This window comes from Talpa europaea (genome assembly GCF_964194135.1).
Source record: "Talpa europaea genome assembly, chromosome: 11".
Lineage (NCBI taxonomy): Eukaryota > Metazoa > Chordata > Mammalia > Eulipotyphla > Talpidae > Talpa > Talpa europaea.
The window spans coordinates 49,771,872-49,788,230 of NC_140078.1; the positions used below are offsets into that span (position 1 = coordinate 49,771,872).

Consider the following 16,359-nt stretch of genomic DNA (forward strand, 5'->3'; position numbering starts at 1 on the left):
CTCCTCCTCAGGTTCTCTTAGCACCTCATCCTCTGACTCTCCATCTGCCTCCACCGATCCTCCTGAAACTCTTACTTCTCCGCTAGTGGCTCCCTACCCTCCTCCTCCTTATCCCGGACAATAGGAACAACCCGACCAAACTGAGGGACCCTCAAATCCCACCCCTCTGGTATCGACCCCACAGCCTCCAAGGACTCCCCTCTTGCCCCCAAGTCACCACACTCAGTCTAGGGACGGGCCTCTTCTGTGTCCTTTGAGGGAGGTTGCAGGGGCAGAGGGTGTCGTCCGCATCCACATTCCTTTCTCCCTCTCTGACCTCTCTCAAATTGAAAAGCACCGTGGATCTTTCACAAATGACCCCACAACCTTTACCAAGGAATTCTGATACCTAACACAGACTTATGACCTCACTTGGATGATATTCACATTATCCTCTCTTCCACCCTGACTTCTGATGAGAGGGAACGTGTTTACCAGTCTTCTCAGGACCATGCAGATCAGGTCCACCTGACTGATACAGCTATGCCTCCAGGCTCTGAGGCAGTTCCCCACCAAAAGCTGGGGTGGGACTACCAGACTGACACTGATACAGGCTGCCAGGGCAGGACTCACTGAAACCGTTTCATTACCTGCTTCCTGCTGGTCTCCAAGTGGCAGCGCACTTGGAGTGCGCTGGGAGATTACCCAGTTTGCCTCAGAAAACCCTGTTGCCTTCCTTAGCCTCCTCACTGAGGCACTCCCATGATATACCAGGCTCAATCCTGATTCACCTGGAGGTGCCACAGTCCTGGCTACCATTTCATCCCAGTCAGCCCAATATGAGAAAAAAGCTTAAAAAGGCTGATGACGGTCATAAACCCCTATCCAGGACCTGCTAAATATGGCCTTTAATGTATTTAATAACCGGGAGGAACAGGACAGGTCAGAGAGGGAACTCCATAGTTGCCAGAAGGCCGAACTTCAGGCCCAGGTCCTGGTGGCTGCCTTGAGACCATCAGGCCCTGCTCCTCCAACGACTGCTGCTCCAACAACTAGATCAACCGGACACCTTCCCCTCCATTTGGGAGACTGCCCCCAAGACCCTGCTTCAAATGCTGCTGAGAAGGCCTTTGGTCCAGACTATGCCCTACCCCTCGACACCCACCTGGGCCTTGCCCTAACTGTGGTAACCAGGGTCACTGGAAAAGTGACTACCCCATGGCATCTAGTCGTGGTGAGTCAGTCTTTCCAGACCCTACCACTCTTCCACTTAAACTCACTTAAACTCACTTAAAATCACTTAAACTCACTCTGGGTAGAACTATCCAGAAGATTGGGGTTAGCGCTGAGGACTGAAGAGGCCCGGACTCGTCGACTCCGATAACCTTCGAGGAGCATAGGGTGACATTCAAGGTAGCAGGTAAATCAACCTCCTCCCTGGTTGACACAGGGGCTACCTTCTCTGACCTCCCCTCCTACTCTGGCCAAACTTATCCTTCTCAGGTCTTGGCCTTCCTTCTCAGCCCAGGACCACTGGACCCCTTCAATGTCAGCTTAATAACCACTGGTTCATTCTCCCCTAGTCATGCCCACGTGCCCCGCCCCTCTGTTAGGACGGGAGCTGCTGGTAAAACTGGGCCACAATCTCATGGTCTCCTGACCTGGCAGAAGCATTCATCCTCCCCTTGCTACCTGACTGTGACCCCCAAACCCAAGATACCCCACTACCACCAGACCTAGTTAACCCGCAAGTATGGGATGTCTCTACCCCAATTGTTGCCACCCATCATACCCCAGTCCTCATTTGCCTCGAGGATCCCTCTTCTTTTCCCTCTCCCCACCAGTTTCCAAGTTCCCTCACTCACTGTCAGGGTCTCAAACCCATTATCCAACGACTCCTAAGGAAGGGACTCCTTACTCCTATCAACTCGCCCTGTAATACTCCGATTCTCCCCATCAAAAAGCCTGACGGCTCTTATCGCCTAGTTCAGAACCTTCACCTCATCAATGAAGCAGTGGTGCCTATCTATCCTGTAGTGCGAAACCCCTACACCTTTTTGTCTCACATACCACCTTCTATCACACCCTTCTCTGTATTCGACTTCAAAGATGCTTTTTTTACCATCCCTCTGGATCCTCAATGTTATTTCTTACTTGCTTTTACTTGGGAAGATCCAGACATGCACATCTTCTAGCAACTGGCCTGGACGGTCCTACCCCAGGGCTTCTGGGACAGCCCTCATTTGTTTGGTCAGGGATTAGCTAGTGATCTCTTGTCATGCAATATTCAACCCAGGGCCCCCCTTCAGAATGCTGATGACCTCCTCCTTTGCAGTGCTTCTCTGCCACAATCACAAGAGCACACTGCACAACTCCTCAACTTTCTATACTCAAAAGGATACCGTGTCTCCCCATCCCAAGCCCAACTTTCAACCCCCACAGTCATCTATCTGGGCCTTCGCCTGACCCCTTCTTCCAAACAAATAATAGTGGACTGCAAACAGGCCATCAGGGACCTTCCCTCCCCTGAATCTGCAGAACAAATTCTTTCCTTCTAGACCTGGTCAGATTCTTCCGTCATTGGATCCCTATTTTGCTTTCCTAGCCAAACCACTGTACGATGCGGCAAAAGCCTCCCCCAATGGACCCCTCCAATCCCCAGGAGAGGTTCAAAGGGCCTTCCTTCTACTTAGAGACACCCTCCTTAAGACACCTGCTCTTACCCTTCCTGATGAAGAAAAACCTTTCCTCCTGTTCACAGACGAATGTCGGGGCATTGCAGCAGGCATCCTTTCCCAACCTCGGGCCCAGCCCTGCATCCAATTGCTTATCTCTCTAAGCAGATGGATCCCACTGTTAGGGGTTGGCAACCTTGCCTTAGAGCCCTAGCGGCTGCAGCTCTACTTACCCGGGAATCACTTAAACTCACTCTGGGTAGAACTATCCAGGCACATTCCTCGCACTGCCTTAAGAACCTCCTGTCTCACTGCTCGCTCTCCACTCTTACTCCTTCCCATTTATAAGACTTCCATATGCTCTTTATTGAAAACCCCCTGGTGAGTCTTACTCAGTCAAATTCCCTCAACCCAGACACTCTTCCGTCTTTTTCTGGCCCCCTTTCTGGTGCTCATTCGTGCCCTGAAATCCTGGACAAAATGCGAATCTCCAGACTGGATTTGGCTAACTCTCCTTTGTCAGATGCCTACTGGACTCTGTTTGTAGATGGCAGCTCTTGCATAAATGCGCAGGATCAGTGCAGGGTTGCCTATGCCATTGTTACTGTCGATCAGGTAGTCAAGGCAGGAAAGCTGCCAGGAGGAACCACCCCCCCAGAAGGCAGAACTTATAGCTCTTACCAGGGCCCTTACCCTTAGCAAACACAAGAGGGCTAACATCTATACTGATTCCAAATATGCCTTCCTCATCGCTCACAGTCATGCTGCAATCTGTCAGGAAAGGGCATTTCTTTCCACCAAGGGGTCATCCATCATTAACACTAAACTTATTCTTAACCTCTGAGCAGCAACCTCAGCAGCAACTTCTGACTGCATTTGCCATTATCCACTGTAAAGGATATCAGACTGACAATTCTTATGTTACCACAGGTAATAACAAAGCTGATACAGCAGCAAGGGCTCTCACAACTGACTCTGCTGCCCTATTCTCTTTCAATCGGTCCCCTTCATCACTCTGACTTATGAGACTAACGAATGTCAATTCCTCACGTCAAAAGGAGGAACTGAGATAGCTCATGGCTGGATTATGGTAAATAACAAACTGGCCCTACCTGCCAAACAGGCAGACTTCCACCCCAACTTGAGTGCAAAAGTCTGGCAGATATATGTTCCCATTGTTAAACTTGTGCTCGCGTGTCACCTCAAGGTGGAGTCCGCCCACCTTCTTTTGCAGCTCACTAACTGCATGGACACTTACCCAGCCAGGATTGGCAAGTTGATTTTACTCACCTCCCTACTCACAAAAAGAATAAATATCTGCTAACAATGGTTGATACAATGACAGGTTGGGTCAAGGCCTACCCTGCAGCTAGGGAAACGGCTCAGTGGTAACTGAGGCCCTTCTTTGGCCTCCCCACCTCTCTCCAATCTGACAGCGGTCCAGCCTCTATCTCAAAGATGACTCCACAGCTCTGGTTATCACCTGGAAGATACACATTCCCTACCACCCACAATCCTCAGGAAAAGTGGAGTGCACCAATGGGCTAATCAAGGATCACCTGACTAAACTCTCGTTACAGCTCCATAAGTCTTGGCTTCAGCTTCTCCCCTTGGCCCTCACTAGGATATGGGCCACTCCAAGAGGACCCCTTTTCATTAGCCCCTTCGAACTTATGTACAGTCGCAACTTTCTCCTTAACCCTGACCTACCCATCCAACCCTCTGCACTCGCTGGTTATCTCCCGTACCTCTCCCTACTCAGGCAATTGCTCTGGGAACATGCAGACTGGTACTTACCCAGCCCTGCCTCGGCTACCTGATCGACAGTAAGAATGGACTCTTGGTTGGGCCTCCCCGGTGGCGCAGCGGTTGAGCGCTGGGTTGCGAAACTGCGCGCGGCCTCTGTGGCGCCGGTTCGATCCCCGGCTGCTCCCCGGCCACCAGAGGAGGGTCCCACATGGCGTGCAGACCTCTCCTGCCGCCCGCTGCTCCCCTCAGCAGTGTACTTCGGTCCTTCTGCCTGCTCTGCTCCCCGCTCTGGCTCTGGTGAATTCTCTCACCCTCCCGTGCTTCTGACTGTACCCAGTGCATGTATAAACAAAACAAACAAACAAACCAGCAAACAAATAAATAAAGCATGCCTCTATATATAAAAAAAAAAAAAAAAAGAATGGACTCTTGGGTGGAACAGAGACAGAAGACCCCATGAGCCTTTCTTAAGTATAATACTCGGTTATTCAGAAATAGAGAAAGAGATTACAGAGTCACACACACAGAAACAGATGCCCAAGTCTCAATTGTACACCTTGTATTTTCCCTGTCTATTCAGTACTGAAACAGATTGGCCCAAAAGAGTCACAGATTGTTACCAAAGCAACCCAGATTGGCCCAAAAGAGCCACAGATTGTTGCCAAAGTAACCAAATGACAGGTAACAAGGAATCTAGATTGTGCTTCCCATGAGACTTACCTAGGAGTTGGAATCTGCCAATTCCCTGCCAGAAACCATTTTCTTCCATCAACAGAGCATTTGTAGGCAGTTGGTGCAATGAACAGGAGAAAGGGGAATCTCCAAGATAATGACTTGTTGGCAACTGCACTGAAGCCCTGATACTCCCAGTTAAGGGGTCAGCTTGCTATAAGGAGATGACTCACACAAGCAACTGTTACTCCTCCCAACAGTGTTAATAGGTCAGTCCTGGCAGGCTGCTGCGGCCAACTGCTCTGTCCATTGGAAATCAAGAGGGCTCATTTGCAAGCCAGAAAGAAAAAGAAAAATACCGGATGGTCTCATTCATAGCAGGAATCTAGAAAACTTAAATAAGGGACCAGGAAAAAGAATAACTATAAGAAAGAAAATATCAAAATCAACAAATAACTATGAATCAGAGACACTCTATGGGGGGTGGGGGCGAGGGAAGGAGGGCTTGGGGTAAAAATAAGGGGGTTGTAATTGTATGGGGAATATAAAAATAAAATTTAAATTTAAAAAAAAAGAGGGCTCATTTGCTTGGAGTGCACAGGCCTTTAAGTCCCTTCATGGTCACCAACTGTTGACTACAGTTTGGATCTGGCTACTCACTGCTCATAAGTCAAAACTCAAGAGACAGAGTTGGTGGAAGGAAATCAGGTTTAAATAGGAGCTGGCAAACCTGAGGACATGCAGATTACAGTCTCGAAAGACATCTCCTCAGATTTGCCAGTTCCTGATTAAACCTGATTTTCTTTCTACCAACTCTCATCTCTCAAGTTTTACCAGGTGAGCTCCAGGGTCCCCCAGGAAGACCCCAGTAAGCATCATCCACCTTAAAGAGAGAAGGCCACTTGGTTCGGCTCCATGAATCACCTGCCTCAGGCCAGTCAGCCCCAAACTAGGGACTCAGTTCCTCTCCTCACTAATTAAGTCAACTTTATCCCTGTCCACACAAAATACTAAGAATGAGCTGACATTTTTCTCTTTATAGCTTCCATCTATAGAACTTCGATCTACCTCAAAGAGATCACAGAAAGCAAGGTATAAGGATACATATGACATATACTATACTGTAATGATGTGATACATGAAATGATATAATGATTTTTTTATTTCACTTCTTTATTTTATACATATTTTACATTATTCTTCCTTTTTATACAATGTATGCTTTCTCCTCTCAGGGGTAGTCCCCATAAAATTCCCACCACCAATTCACCATGAACCATCATCATAATTCCTTGTGCTCTTCCCTCCCCTGGTTTGATCCCTTTCCTTCCCCTCCCCTGCAGAGTGTCTCTGAGTTATAGTTGCCTGTTAATTTTGGTTTTCAATTTATTAGAATTACTTTTTTTCCTGATCCCTTATTTGGTTTCCCTACATTCCTCCTATAAATGAAACCATCTGATATTTTTCCTTTTCTTTTTCTGGCTTATTTCACTGAGTATGATACCATCCAGCTCCATCCATGTTGCTGCGAATGTCATGAGTTTATCTAATTTGATTGCTGAGTAATATTTCATTGTGCATATATGCCACATCTTCTTGATCCAGTCATCTATTTTTGGGCATTTGGGCTGTTTCCAGGTTTTACCTATTATAACTAGTGCTGCAATAAACATATGGGTGCAGGTATCCTTTTGAATTAATGTTTTTGTGTCCTTTGGGTAGATTTCTGGGAGTGGAATTGCTGGGTCATATGTAAGCTCCATTTTTAGTAGACTGAGGAACCTCCAGACAGCTTTCCATAGTGGTTGGACCAGTTTGCACTTCCACCAGCAGTGCAGGAGAGTTCCTTTTCCTCCACATCCTCACCAGCATTTAGTTTCCTGTTTTTTTTTAATATGAGCCATTCTCACTGGTGTAAGGTGGTATCTCATTGTGATATTGATTTGCATTTCCCTGATTATAAGTGATGTTGAACATTTTTTCATATACCTGTTGTCCATTTGCATAAAATGATATAAGCTGTGATGTGATACACAACATGATATGGGATATGATATAAAGTGAGATATCTATGCCATGACATTATATATGTGTTGTGTTATATGATATGAAATGATGTGACTTGATATTACAGATGATTTATATGACTTATGATATTGCATGACATAAATGTGATGTAATTTGTGATATGCCATATATGATAAGGTGTGAAATGACAGAGTATATGATGATGTGATATGAAGTGATATAATATATACATGAGGTTCTATATGACTATGATGTGACATGACATGATTTCCTTTCTGGGAACAGAAGACATCATCCTGTCTCTAAGCCTTACCAGGCCAGGCATCTTCCCCTCCACCCCTGGGTCTAATAGCCTTCCCTACAGTTTGGTTTCTCTTTTCTAGAGCAGAGGGGGTACAGTGAAATCCCATGGGCTGCTTTTCCAGTCTTGAGAGGAATAGGCACTGGGATTTGATTTTCGGGGGGTACCAGACTTAGCTCGATGGTGAGGTGCTGCTCCCTTCCCCAAAGGCCCTGCTGCTACAGAGTCTGCAGGTGCGTGGCTCATTGCAATCGACCTCTCTAGGACCGCCAGTGAGCCCACTGAGCCTCTCATCTCTAAAGATGAGAGGATATTTCCTAAGATATTTGCTAAGTTATTTTGCCTCTTCCTCATACAATTCTTCTCTGCTCCTGAGTATGAAATGATGCAAGTCCTGTTAACCCATTTCACTGGACCATGTCTGCTTCTCCACACCACTGACATGCTGAATGTGCTCTATCCATCAGCCTAGCAGCTCAACTTCCTCCTCCGTGCACTTTCTCTGGCCAGACAGAGGCCTCTCATATCTCCATCCAAATCACCAACAAAGACCGTGACAAACATGGGCAGATCAGTGTTCCAGAAATCCTTACCTGTTCATTCCAATTCTCTCTCCACAGAGAGCACCTGAGACCTAGTCACCTCCCCACATGAATAATGAGTGCACACTGCTCTTTTTCAAGTGGAACTCATCTGGATTTAAGCCAACCCCACTCCTCAGGTGACTCCCCTAAACCCCAACTAAGCCCTAAAAGTACTTTGTTTTTGTATAACTAATGTATACCTGAATTCCTGGTATTACTGTGGACAAAAATAATGGCAAGAAGGGCATCACAGAAGCACAGGCCTACAGCTCAGGCAGGACTTGTCCCCCTAACATGACTCTGATGCACAGATGACCCACCTGTGACAGACTGACCAGGGCAATACAGGCTTGTGAAAGGTCCACCTGGGGCAGGGGAGATCATGTCCATGATTTGATCAAGATCATATCCCCATGGTCACTCACGTGATGGTGTCGATCATGTCCAGGCCCATCTCCACACAGCAGTGGGCATGGTCGGTCTTGGGCTGGGTGAGGCCAGACACGCAGTAATAGCAGTCCCCCAGGATCTTGATGCGACGGCAGTGGTTCTCCTTTGGGGAGTGAGGGCAAACTGCACATTAGTGACAAACACACCTGGGCCATGAGATGGTAGGCACCTAGAGCCCCCTCATTATTTTCACCAAGGCCCCATGCTCCAAACCAGGTGACTCCCCCAAGGTGAGGTAAGCCTTGGGAAAGAGGTCAGTGGTCCCCATAGTTGTGATTAGAGTGGCCCTGGGGCACCCCATGCTTTCCCCACACCTGCATTCAGACCTCTTTCCACTAGAGGTCTACCCCTTCAGCCCTTTGTCAACTCCACAGACCCTTCAAGGTCAGGCAGTTGCCCAATCCCAGGCATGACAGTTCCTCGCCCCAAGGAGGAGCTCTCTGTCCCAAGAAGGCTAGCAGAGTGTCCCTCTACACCACCACCAAGATCTCTGCTTGATCACCTTTCTGAAATGTGCTGAACTCCAGCACTCTTAGGAAGGGCAGGACAGAGGCATCTGCATCTCCCTGTGGCTTTTCGCTTAGAGTCCAGATCCACTGAACCTGTGAGCAGCTCTCCCCAAAAGAAAAACCTGACTTCAGGAGGGCACCCCATACTGCAGAAGGCCCACATTTGTATTTATGCAACTGTAAGAGTGTCCTCAACCTCCTCCTGTCATGTAGAGACACACCAAGCACTGCCACCACCTGTGTGTGCTAATCCACATGGCAGCTGTGATTACGGGGAGCGCCACATGTATTTCAAGGAAAGCATTGAAGCAGCAGTTTTGGAACGTGTCAGCATCCCGTTACACTTTTAAAATAATTGAAGACATCACAGAAAAACTTGTGTAAGTGGTAAAAGCTGTGGGTATCTACCACATGAGCTATACACAACTGAGAAATGTTTTTCTAATGTATTTGTATTTTAAGTAACAAGCAAATTCATTATGTATTAGCATAAGTAACATTTTATGATCATTATGCAGACAACTACCAGCATGGAACCACTGCCTACTTCTGCAAGCCTCCTAAATGTGTCTTCACAGAAGACAGCTGGATTTTTGAGCTACATTCAGTCCACAGCCCTGGGCAGGGCTGGTGTGAAGATATACCTCACAATGCAGGTGCTGGGTGAGAAGGACCTCACAGTTTCCAAAGAGGGGCTCACAAAGCTCAGAGCTCCTTGAAACCTACTCTGAGAACATCTGATAGCTAAATTTAGTTATCTTGTTCATTTTTTAAACAATGAGCTGACTCCTGCAGGTTTCCTCAGATGCTACGAATTAATTATGAGTTCTTGGAGCAAGACTCACCCTCGCTAGCTACACACACATGCAGGCCCCACACTTCTACCCAACATTCTCTCTAGAGATGGAGGTCAAGGGAGGAGCCAAGACCAGTGACACTGCTATCCTGCCTCAGTGGGGGAGACATTCCTCTATACATAGAAGTAAATGCTCTGCCTCTCCAAGATCCAGGCCTCCCTCAGCACCCATATGCCAGAACATACGGACCAAAGGGAGAGGTAGACAGATGCTTCCAGCTGTCCTCACTGGAGGGGACTCTGAAGGTCCAGTGACTAGGTCTGTTCCTCTGGGTTCCCCCCATGGACAGGGAGTTGGCCACAGGGAAGACTAGCCTTCAGTCCCTGTGTGACCTTGGGCAGCCACTGTATCCTTCAAACACAGGCCTCCTGGCACAGATGGGGGTTATCCCAGTATCCCTTGGGCAGGCTGTGTGGAGCTTCTCTGGCCTGCGATAGTATCTGGGAGTCCAAGCTGGATGGCCTGGTGCAGATGATCACCATGCAGTTCATGTTGGGCCCACTGGAGGCAGCTGATCAGCCTTCTCCAGGCCACACCCATGCACGCCTCCAGGCCAGCAGGCACAACACTGGGCTCTCTTCTTGTGCCTCTAGAATGTTGCTTCATACTTTTCCCCACTGTCACTCTCTGGTGGGAGGGGCATCTGAAGTCCCCAACATTCTGAAGTCAGTTACTACACAATACACTCGGCCCAGGGATGAGATAAAGGACAGCTTCTGGGTATCACCCCTTCCTGTCCACACCTCCCTAGCAGAGGCCCTCTGTAGAGAGTTCAATCTACACCTGCAGCACCTCAACAGGCTCTTCTCTCAGTGGTCTATCTGGGGTTCTAGATCCCCACCTCCGAGGATCCATGAAAGCAACAGTGCCTTCTGGAACCCTGTACTATTCTTACATATGATTTCCAAGGGTCACCAAATCCCCACCCAGGGTACCGCAAGGGTGATATATGTGACCCTGGCCCTCGGCATCTCTATAGGGTTTGGACTTGGACAATGGCAGTCCACTTGGTACTGGAAGTCTCTCCCACTCAGGCCTGAGGGAAGTCAGCAGGCTCCATTAAGGAGCATGCTCCAGAAATACACAGTCAAATAGCTATCTGCTCTTGGTATCCAACAGGCATGATGGAGGGCACCCCCAAAGTGCGTGCAGATGCCTAACCACACAAGTGGAGAGGGTAGGGACAAGTTGCTTTCTCCAGGTAGGTCTTTTCCCAGGGTGGAGCAGTCATGCAAATACCTTAGATACCTAAAAATAAAAATTCTATTTAGAACAGTGATGCCTAAAAATCAAAACCAAATATAAAATAAGCCTGTTACCACATGGGTGGCATGACCATACAGAGGAGAATTACTCAAGTGACCTGAGAGCACATATTTTGACTGTCTATCTAGTGGGATATAATCCAAGAGAAAAATAACCAAAGAAAACTTAAATTTTATTCAGTATTCTTGTTATATGTAATGCTGGCAATTTTACTTTGAATCTATACAGGTGGAAGGATGAAACAAATAAATGATGTTATCACCATTAGGATTTCTAGTATCAAGAGAAAGAAACACAAATCTAAAAAAAAAAAAACCACAGGAGTGAAATTAAGTAAATTAAAAAACATCTATATGAACTCAGAATTTTCCTTTTCATAAAAAATATTTCCCATCTCTGTCTCCTGTTAAGTCCCAACAACATGGTAGATTTGGGAATGGGAAACCATTTCCCATTGAAAAGACTAGGACTCTGGAAGATGGCAAGTCTGTGAGGAGGGAGTAACACCCCACTGTTCTGGAAGCCATGCCCAGAAGTGACAGTCATATCCATGGGAAATGGTGCCACCTGGATGGGGTGCCACTCATAGGAAACTGTGCTTCAGTGCAAGAAAAGATAGGGACAGAGGATAACATTTCAAAAAAAAAAGGACAATCAGGTAGGAAGACTCATGGAACTTCATTTTGAACAGTTCTAGGACACAGATTCTTTGTTCTAAAACTTGGTAACTCAATAGAATAAAGTAGCTATTTTTGAAGATAGCTAAATTTTCTTGTTTAAATAAATTTTCTGATAAATAAATTTTCTTCTTGTTTAAAACACTGAAACAGAAGCCCCGCAGCTGCTGCTACTGTGGGGCATGACCAGATATGATGGCTGGTCCTGGCAGGAACCACAGACAGAGACCACAACGTGTGCAGCCCACAGGCCAGCTCTGGGCTCAACCCCCAGGCCAGCTTGGAAGGTTCTGACAGCTGAAGGACCCCAGCCCCCCAGCTCCTGGTTCAGTTTCGCTTGAATGAGTGTCTAGTCCCAACAACGCTGTCCCAGGCCCTGGTTACCCCGAGCCTACTGCAAATGAGACTGCCTAACATCATAGTAGGTTGGGTCTGGACACACTGGCAGGGGTTGACTTTTGAATAGAGCATTGGGTCTGTAAACAAACCAATCAGTTTTGAGCTGACCAGTGCCATTCAAGGGTTTTGCTACCACTCAGGATTGTAAATAGATCAGATTTAAGCTTGACAAGCACCAACCAAACTGGAGTTACACATGGACCAAACAGGCAGATAGCCTGAAGGGGACATAAGCCAAGATTCAAGAGTGCTTGAGATTCAAACTCATAGGGACATTCCCCTGGAAACCTCCACAGAGAGATTCACTGGAGTAAGAATTTTACAGGCATACATCAGGAAGATTTATCAGGACACAAACCTCCACAGACCTCTGCATCTGATCTCTGCTTCAAGGTACAGCCTGAATGCTGCTCCTGCCTCCAGCCCTGACTCTGACATCGCCTTTAGAATGGCACCCTCAGCCTATGCCTGGTGTCTCTAAAAGGGTTATGCCAACAGCTCTCAAAGGGCTAAAACTCTGATGCCTATTCTCTGGCACCACAGCCCGCTGACCAGCACTGTTGACCTGTGTACAGCTACCTCTGAGAGCTGACCACCACTTCTGATCCTCCAGCACAGCCTCCTGGTGCTGTTGCCTCTGGCAGTGTTCAGTCCAGCATCTGGCACTAGCCAGCCCAGCCTTCTGATAGGTCTTGCTGGCTGCACTGGTGTCATATAGTGGTTCTATCTGTGATCACCTCCAGCTGCCATTGTGAGTTATGTCCTGGGCCACACTTATCAGTGTGCCACCAGCTCCAGGTTCTCATAGAAAGGACCATGCCATCTAGTAGAGCAGCTTTTGGTTTGGACCACTGGTCACTACGGAGGACACTACCTGGGGTAGGCCATTTGTAGCCTCAGTAACTCTCCTTTTTCCCAATTACCCCTATATTAATAAACCCCATTGTTTGTGCCCTGAGCCTTAGATTGTAAGCACATGAGTGAGCAATTGTGAGCACATGAGTGAGCACGAGTGAGGCTTTGCCATGTTTTAGAAACACAGGCTAACAAATACAGAAGAAATGACGGATTAGAAAGCAGCATTTTGTAAACCCTAGTGAAATACTGATCATTCAGGTTTTGGAGGTAACTTCTGCGAAAACCCTTGTGTCACCTGAAAGGGCACGGGGTAACTGGTAGGTCCTGCTGTCCCACTGGAATCACTATCCATTCAAGAAGAAGCCAGAATGGACAGGCAGACAACTGGAGAAAAACCAAGGAGATGCCAGTGCTCCTGAGAAAGATTCTAAATACAAATAAATCAACTGGGGCCCAGAGTCAGGAAGGTCTCAGGTTCAGGCACAGTGATGGGGATGGGGTGAAGAGTACAAAAGCAGGGATGCTGAGAAAGACTCAAAAGGAAAACCAAAACCAAGAAAGACTTAACATAGTCAGAGAGGGACATGTGTTTTCTATGTTCTGTATTCCATGAAGATTTGGAGGCCTCACTGGCAGGAGAAACCGATCTTCCCACAGCTGGCCAAAACTGGAGACAGTAAACAACACTCTCCTTACTCCCACCCTGCCTAGAACATGTCCCCCAGGGAGGAGCGAGGTCCCTCCCCATGTCACCGACTCTGGAAACACTCCCCACAGACAGGCCATGCCACAACTCTGAGCTGCACAGCTGCTGGATAAATGTTTTCTACAGGCAGGGGGAATTTCTGCAGGTGGCCTTCATACAAATGGCAGGCACACTGAATTCCAAACATCTACTGGTTTTTCAGGAAACAATATTTATTTCCTGCTAATCAAGGGATAATTAAAGAAGCCCATTCATTATTAGAATAAAGTTCAGGAAATTAAATTATTATAACTCAATCAAAATATAACTCAGCAATAACTTGCGCTAATGAGACGATTTCACCCAGCCTTATCCTATATGCACATAAACATTCTCAAAGTTGGGGCTCCACCCTGTATGCTATTTACATGTTACATGATGTCTGATTTACACCCTGACCACACTCCATCAAACATCTTGTTCAGCAAAGTCCTGGTTTCAGAGAATTCTCTGCTCACACTCTCCCCTCCTGGTCTGAGTCCAAGACTGAGTCCTTAACTCCATCACTCTACCCCAAGCACTCAGCACCAGACAGAACACACACATGTGAGTTTGCTGAAAGAACAGCACTCAGAGCTAAGTCCCAACAATTAACCAACAAGCATCCTCAGATCTGCAATGTTCTGAGGGTTCACAAAACTCAGGTGTCACAGCAGGAATAGCTGGGGGACCCTCCTCACAAGTTACAGGCCAGGAAACTGGAGGGACAAGTGTGGGATCCTGACAAATACTTGCAACTTCAAAGTGACTGCTGCCTCCTGAACAAGACCAGGACAGCAGCCATGAGGAGGAGAAAACATAGGAGGTTATGGGAGGATGAACATAAGCACACATGAGATTGGGAAGCTCTGGCCCTGGAATGACTTCTAGTCATCCCCTGTGGAAACATCCAAAGCAAACACAAGTAACTGAAAAAGAATGCCCTCACTAACAGGTCATAATAAAGTCATCATTCAGCAATTAAACACTGAACAAAATAGCCACAATGCACCACAAAGCCTATGTGTTATTGTAGCCTGAGGCCCAGCCATGCAAACCACAAGTGGTTTCCTCCACAGGTCCTGCTTGCCCTTGACATTCTAACTGATCACTCATTGCATCTCATGCAAGTGTTCTCTGTATGGGGTCCCACTAGTTCAGAAAGACTCTGCTCTGTGAGACAGCCCATATCAGTTAAACTCACAGGTAGATGCCCTGATGAGAGCCCATCAGCAGACTCAGTGCACCCATGGGAGCACTTGGACCTGGAGAGGAAGTGCTTCCCATGCGTTTCTACGCTGCTATGTGCCCAGGGACTCAGTCACTTTAGAGCACCCCCTGCAGTGTCCTGAGTCTGAATGTACTCCCTGTGCTATGCCAAGCAATGGCCATGCTGGAGCTAAGAACTTACTGGGGTTGAGAACTTAGAGCAGTGGGACAAACACTCACTGGAAAACTGTCCCCAGAAGGATTACTCAGGCCCTGACATGAATGAAGGACTGTGCTCTCATCCACCTCTAACATCTAAGGAGTGTGCTCAGGACTTGTCCAGCAGCCCAGCTGCTAAGCGGCAAAGCTGGAACTCAGGCTCATCCCCAAAGGTGGTCTAAAATTCTCTGTCATGCCACAGTCTCCTGGATCTGGCAAAGGGATGTCTGCCTAGTCCAACCAGTACACTCTCCTACTGAGAAAACTGACATCCAGAAAAGGGCCATGTCCCTCCAGCTGGCAATGGAGCAAAATGGAGCACCAGGCAGGTGTTTCTCCATCAATTCAAAGCATTCAGCTTCCCAAAAACATAAGAACATCAGAGCAAACACAAATCTAAAAGGGATCCAATAAATGGAGAAAGGTCAACAATATTGTTCACAACTGTGGCCATCAGGCATGGATAAGGGAGCAAATGGACCATCAGCTACTATAGAGACTAAGGCAAACATGCTCTGTGTTTGTCTAACTACCTTCATGGACCTTGGTAAAGAAACTGTGTTTGGATTGCAGCTGTGTGTAATTTTCTAAGCCTGCACTTATAGGGTCATAGAGTCCTCCACACCAGGCACCCTGACACAAAACAAGCAGAGACAAGGAAAACAGGACCCTCGTGCTCCTTGAAACAAGATTCCAAGCAGATTAGAGAAAAAGTACATTTAAAAAATACATAACACCATCAATGCACAAAGGGACAAAGGAAAAAGCAGTGAATAGAAGGGAATGAGGCCATTTTAATTTTGGGCTTCTTAGCAATTACCTCAACAGAGAGGGAAAAAGATCCAAATCAGACTTGTAGAAATGAAACTACAACATGAAATGGAAGCTGTACTGAATGGAAAAATAGCAGATTCAACATCACAAAAGATTAATGAACTGAAGGCACAATTTAGTAACAAAAACTACTGAAAATGAAATAGGAAGAATAAGAACAAAATTTTATCAAAAAAAAAAAAAAAGAAAGAAAAGATGGTCAATAAGATGTGGAACAGCTTCAAGATCCTGATGGTCCTAGAACTGGTGTCTCTGAAGGAAATGGAGGAGGCAGCATAAAAAACATTTGAAAAAGGATGATTGGGTTTTTTTTTCCCCAAATATGATGAAATTATAAACCTACAAGTGCAAGAAGCATAATACACTACA

The 16,359-nt window shown here is 46.8% G+C and overlaps 1 protein-coding gene across 2 annotated transcripts in view; it reads right to left on the reverse strand.

The window, feature by feature from the left end:
• The window catches only part of ADCY1 (adenylate cyclase 1), a gene marked incomplete at both ends in the record, with an annotated part of 142,718 nt that overhangs the window by 75,385 nt on the left and 50,974 nt on the right, over positions 1-16,359 (reverse strand). For both annotated transcript variants that reach the window (XM_084247973.1, XM_084247972.1), the window contains one exon: positions 8,414-8,541. In XM_084247973.1, the coding sequence (XP_084104099.1) occupies positions 8,414-8,541 (128 nt within the window). The remainder of the gene's footprint in view (positions 1-8,413; positions 8,542-16,359) is intronic.